Source organism: Canis lupus, chromosome 12 (genome assembly GCF_011100685.1).
Source record: "Canis lupus familiaris isolate Mischka breed German Shepherd chromosome 12, alternate assembly UU_Cfam_GSD_1.0, whole genome shotgun sequence".
NCBI classification, from domain to species: domain Eukaryota; kingdom Metazoa; phylum Chordata; class Mammalia; order Carnivora; family Canidae; genus Canis; species Canis lupus.
In genome coordinates this window covers 43686254-43692621 of record NC_049233.1, presented here as the reverse complement: position 1 = coordinate 43692621, position 6368 = coordinate 43686254, and the positions used below count along the sequence as shown (strand labels likewise).

At 43.0% G+C, this 6368-nt stretch overlaps 1 protein-coding gene across 10 annotated transcripts in view; it reads left to right on the top strand.

Moving 5' to 3' along the window:
- Positions 1-1330: 1330 nt before the first annotated feature.
- UBE3D (ubiquitin protein ligase E3D) overlaps positions 1331-6368 on the top strand; it is a 209398-nt gene continuing 204360 nt past the window's right edge. For all 10 annotated transcript variants that reach the window (XR_005367965.1, XR_005367967.1, XR_005367966.1 and 7 more), the window contains exon 1: positions 1331-1471. Coding sequence is in view for 7 of the 10 variants with exons in the window: in XM_038554624.1 (XP_038410552.1) it covers positions 1395-1471 (77 nt within the window). In the remaining 3 variants the exon portion in view is untranslated. The remainder of the gene's footprint in view (positions 1472-6368) is intronic.

The following is a 6368-nucleotide window of genomic DNA, read 5'->3' as shown; positions in this document are numbered from 1 at the left end:
GAATTAAGAAGCTACTAATGGATATGATTTTCTGAATACAAGCCATCATTGTTTGTTTTTAAAACCTAACAGCCTCTTGGTTTTTGTTTAAGGTTTCACTTATAAGTGATCTCTACACCCAATTTGGTCGGGGTAACCTCAAGCCTCCAATGCTCCCCCTACCAAGCCAGCCAGGTGCCCCCAGCCTCTTGTTTTTAAAGAATTCTTACTATAAGTTTACCACCCTGCCTTACATTTTAATATTTCCCCATTTTTAAGCATTTCCCTCTATCTTAAGTATGGAGAGTTGGAAAGAATGCTAGGAGTTGAGAACAGCTTTTTTTTTTTTTTTTAATAAGATTTTATTTTTATTCATGAGAGACACAGGCAGAGGGAGAAGCAGGCCTTACAGCAGAGGTAAAACTTTCCAAAATTATCTTCTAGCAGTAATAAGACTAGGACTCCTGTGAATCAGTGTCGACCTCTACAAAACGTGGAGAGCGGAAATGTACCTGTGGAATCATTCTCATTTTCCTTTTCTCAACGGCTAATCCTGTGATTCATGATATTGGACTTAACTACATGCCCTTCTTTTTTTTTTTTTTTTTTTATTTATGAGAGTCACAGAGAGAGAGAGAGAGAGAGAGGCAGAGACATAGGCAGAGGGAGAAGCAGGCTCCATGCACCGGGAGCCCGATGTGGGATTCGATCCCGGGTCTCCAGGATCGCGCCCTGGGCCAAAGGCAGGCGCCAAACCGCTGCGCCACCCAGGGATCCCAACTACATGCCCTTCTATATTGATAACAAAACCTCTTACATTTTTGCACCTGTTTCCGTCTTAGAGCCATTGCGTCTGAACCCAGAAGCAATGCCAAGTCAATCCTGGACGTTCGTTGCCTCAGAGGAGAACTACCAAGGGACTGACCACAGTTCATAAAGAAGATACTGCCGTTTATTAGGATACGAAACAAGATTGTGTTTTGGGGTGGAGAAATCCTGGGAGGTCAGCGCCCGCCTGCATCTCCTGCATCCTTCATCCCGCGCTCTTCCAGCCTCATTCCCACCCACGCTAGTCAAAGGGGTGTACTCGGCTCAGATTTTTAAGGTCGGATCCTGGGAGAGCAGCGCATCGGGTCCCGCCCACAGGAAGAAGAGCGGGAGGGCAGTTGGGCTCTCCCTGCCCACCTTTGTCAGCCCTCGGACCCAGGCCAGCATCCGGAAAGGCTCACGCCCCCAGGTGGAGTCCCGGCGGCTGCGCGTTCTCCGCCCGGCAGGTGGCGCTGTGGGCTGGCGGGCTGTGTCGGCGCAGGGATCCGGGCGGGAGGCCCGCGCCGCCGCCGCCGCCGCCGCCGCACGTGTCACCGCTCCGGCCGTGGTGGCCGCTCGTCCCCCGCACCTGCGGCTGGGCGCCCGCCATGGGGGCGGCTGCGGCGGGGACGCGCGTGTTCCTGGAGGTGCGGAGACGGCTGCAGAGCGCGCTGCTCATCCTCGGGTAAGGCCGGCGCTGGGCGCGTGGGCCCCGAGGCACAGGGCGTTAGCCGGGGTCTCTGCTGGTCCTGGAGCCTCCGCCTCCCTCGGAGGGACGAGCTGTGACTTTCTTCCCAGTTGCTTAGAGCCTGTCATTTGCTCAAAGTGCAGCTGCTCCTCCCGCACCCTCCTCGACTGGCAATCTCGGCATCACCTGGGAGGGTTTGTTTTTTTTGTTTTGTTTTTAAGAAATGCAGGTCTCAGCCCCACACCAGACCCGCTGACTCAGAACTTGTCTTTTAACACGCCTCCCAGGACTCAAAATACCAAAGTTTGAGGAGCGCTGATGTAACATTAACAGTGCCCGGCTTTTCCAAAAACAGCGGAAAAAAAAAAAAAAAAAAAAAAAAAAAAAAAAAAGCCTTGCCTGCTTCTTTCTGGGCTTCTCTTCAGAGGGTTAAGTTCCACTGTGAGCTTCCTATTTTGTACATAAACTCGGTTAGGTTGTCCCCCCCCCCCCCGCCCCATCCACGCTGTTTTCTGCCGAAAAACTGACACATTGCAGGCTTCTTATTGGAGCTCATTGTGGTATTCGTATTCCGCGTTCCAATGAGAAGTCAACAACGTTTAACTTGTTACTACAAGAAATTTTTAGGAGAGGGGCACCTGGGTGGTTCCGTGGTGGTGCAGCTGCCTTTTTTTTTTTTTTTTTTAAGATTTTATTTTATTTATTCATGAGAAGCAAGGACAGAGAAAGAGGCAGAGACACAGGCAGAGGGAGAAGCAGGCTCCATGCAGGGAGCCCGACGCGGGACTCCCTCCTGGGTCTCCAGGATCACGCCCTGGGCTGCAGGCGGCGCTAAGCCGCTGAGCCACCCGGGCTGCCCTGTGCATCTGCCTTTGGCTCAGGTCACGATCCTGCGGTCCTGGGATCGAGGCCCGCTTCAGGCTCACTGCAGGAAGCCTGCTTCTCCCCCTGCCTGTGTCTCTGCCTCTCTGTGTGTCTCTCAGGAATAAATAAGATTAAAAAAAAAAAACTTTTAAGAGAAATGTTCTCTTGTTTGTGGCCCCCTTTATTTATTCCCTTGTGACTGCCATTTCAAATAGAGTAAATTAGATATTCAAATCCTGAAGCTTTTACTACACGGAGCCGCTCCGAGGTAGATTGATGTTTATCTTTCTTTTCCTTAAATCGGACAAGTGTAGATCTGGCAGTTTGGGATTTGGCATGAGAACTGAATTCAAATCCTAGCCTTCTTCACCAGAGTAGCATCGTTTCGTCTGAACTTTATCAATTGTAAAATCGGGGATGATACTTGGTAGTTTTTTCTTTCTTTTTTTTTTTTTTCTCTGTGTCTCCCTCTCCTTCTCAAATCATACATTGAGATAAGTATCTACAATTCCAGTCCACCTTGCAGGGTTATCCACCACCCCAAACTTAACACAAAACAAAAACAAGACAAAGTTCCCACCTCCTCTTATCAAGGGGCCCCTTCACAGTTTTCCCTAGATTACTCTCCCTTGTTTAAGCAAGTGAAGAAATCTGACTGGTTTGTTCCCAATGGTCTTTGGCTGCTGAACTTTATCACCAGCTTGCCTCTCCTAAAAGCAAAAGCGGCCACTCTTCTGATTTCATTCAACAAAGATTAGTTTTGCCATTTCATGAACTATATATAAATGGATTCTTAGAGTATATACTTTTTTAAATTCTGGCTGCTTTCCTTCAAAACTGCTTCTGAGATTCTTGTTTGATCTGTGTCATTGCACATGTCAGTAGTCCATTTTTTTTCTCACTGAGTAGTTTTCTACTGTATGAATATACAATTCATCCATCCATTCTGTTGCTGGATAATTTGTTGGTTTCTAGAACTTGATTATTAGGAATAAAGTTGCTATAGCATTGTCATGTAAGTCTTTTGGTAGACATACATTTTCATTTCTTTTAATTACCTAATTCTATAAAGGTACAAAGCCTCATTGTCGTTTTAATTTGCATTTCCTGGATTAATAATGTTAAGTACTTTTTAATTTGCTTTTTGGTCATTCATACATGTTCCTTTGGAAGGTGTCTTCTAATTTTATGTGTGTGTGTGTCTTCTAATTTTTTGTCATTATAAAAAATCAAGCTGTTTGTTGTATTGTTGAATTTACAGAGTTCTTTATAGATTCTGGAAATAGGACCTTTCTTATTTATGCCTTGTGAATTTGTGAACGCTTGCTCCCAATCAGAAATTTGCCTTTTCATTTTCTTAATGGTGTCTTTTCAAGAACAGAAAATTTTAATTGTAATGAACTTCAGTTTATTGCATTTTTTTCTTTAATGGTTAGTGTTGTTTGCTTCTTAAGAAATCTTTGCTTATCTTGAGGTTGTTTTTTCCTATGTTTATTTTCTAGGAGTTACATAGTTTTAGCTTTTATATTTAGATGAAATTCATTTTCTGTGTTTGGAGTGAGATAGGAGTTAAATTTTATTTTATTTTTTCTATAAGAATATCCACTAGTTCCATCACCATTAGTTTAAAAGAGTGCCGTTTCTTCCACTGAAATACACAGTATCTTTGTCAGAAAACATTTTTGACAGTACTGTTTGGCCTCACATATCTCTTTCTGTCTTCTTAGTGTTAATGTATCCTTTACATATAAATTTAAAAAAAAAATTTTTTTTAATATTTTATTTATTTATTCATGATAGTCACAGAGAGAGAGAGAGAGAGAGAGAGAGAGAGAGGCAGAGACACAGGCAGAGGGAGAAGCAGGCTCCATGCAGGGACCCCGACTTGGGATTCGATCCCGGGTCTCCAGGATGGCGCCCCGGGCCAAAGGCAGGCGCTAAACCGCTGCGCCACCCAGGGATCCCACCTTTACATATAAATTTTTAAAAGCATATACTGGGTGGAGTTTTTCAGAATACATTCTGATAATCTGCATTTTAATTAAAATTTTTAGTCTGTTTCCAGTTAATGTAAATGATATGATTGAGTTTTATTCTTGTTCCTAATCTTGAAATGTTTCTAGCATTTTATCACTAGGTATGATGAAATTGACTTGGTGAATCTGTGTGGTAGATTGCGTGGTCCCTTTCTCTTCTTAGTTTACTATGGGTTTTTTTTTTTAATAATTTTTTTAAATTTTTATTTATTTATGATAGTCACAGAGAGCGAGAGAGAGAGAGGCAGAGACACAGGCAGAGGGAGAAGCAGGCTCCATGCACCGGGAGCCCGATGTGGGATTCGATCCCGGGTCTCCAGGATCGCGCCCTGGGCCAAAGACAGGCGCTAAACCGCTGCGCCACCCAGGGATCCTTTTACTATGGGTTTTAATCATGAATAGATACTTTATTTTCTGTAATGATTTGTGCATGTATTGTGATGGTCATATTTTTTTCCCTTTCATATTTACATCCGTGAAATGCATTAGAAAAATCCGTTTATGTTAAGTTATTTTAGTATTCCTGGGATAAACCTTAGCCATTCATTTAGTCCACAGATGTTTACTAAGGTCCTATTCTAGTGCCAAAAACTCAGATTCTTTTTTTTAATATATTTTTTAAATATTTTATTTATTTACTTGAGAGAATGAGCGAGAAAGAGAGAGAGAGAGAGAGAGAGAGAGAGAGAGAGAGAAACCACGGGCAGGGGGAGGGAGAGGGAGAAGCAGGCTACCCTACAGGGAGCCCAATATAGGGCTCAATCCCAGGACCCTGGGGTCATGACCTGAGCCTAAGGCAAATGCTTAACCCACTGAGCTATCCAGGTGCCCCCAAAAACTCAGATTCTAAGTGCTAGGTATCCAGCTATGAACGACGACAGCAACAAAGATGAAAATTCTTGGCTGTCATTGAGCTTATAGTATAATGATGGCAGTGGGTGATAAGTGAGCAGAAATTATACAAAATAAATAAAATATAAATGATTTTTTCTTTTAAGATTTTATTCTTGAGATAGACAGAAAGGCAGAGACATAAGGCAGAGGGAGAAGCAGGCTCCCCACAGGGAGCCTAATGGGGAACTTGATCCCAGGACCCCGAGACCGTGACCTGAGCCAAAGGCAGACACTCAACAACTGAGCCACCCAGGTGCCCAAAATATATATGAATTTGAATGAAAATAAATACATAGAAAAATAAAACAAAAAGGGATAGGGAGAGAAAATTACAACCTCTTATTCCAAATGAGAAAGCAACACTTGAGTAATAAACTTAAAGGGGAAAGGTTTGGAACTATATAATACCTGGTGAAAGACTGTTTCCCTCTGAGAGAACAGCAAGCATGAAGGGGTGCCAAATTCAGAGAGATGTGGGTGGCCTGGTGGAGCACATAGTCTTACAGATGTATGTTAGTAAATGTTTAACAACCTGCTTTCCAAGAGAACCAATAAAACTAACAAAAAAATCTTCCTGATTTGCAACATTTACTGATTCCTGTGATGTAGATACTTTCACTATGGATGATGTCAAGCTACCAAAGTGATGTCAACTAGTTTGAAAAATGCCTGGAATTTTAACAGCTGTCTCCAGTATATCACTGGGTCTTATGGGCCATCGAAGGAATTTTAGCTTGCACTCAGAGTGAGATAGGAAGTCATTGGATAATTTCAAGCAGGGTGTGCACAATGAAGAAAGCCACAAGTATATAAAAGGTGTGTACAGTTAGGGTCTCAAAAATCTTTGTTTTTGGACAGTCTCAAACTTGAGAGTAAGTTAATGTTACTCCTGAATACATTACTGTGTATTTCCTACAAATAGGAACATTCCTCTACATACCAACATGCAACCTTCAAAACCAGGAAACATGTTACAACCATCTTATACTCAGACCTCTCTCAATTTTTGCCGCTGATCTACATAATACCCATAATAGCAAAAGAACTCAGTTCAGAATCATGCCTTATATGTCGTTGCTGTGTTTCCTTAGTGTCTTAAA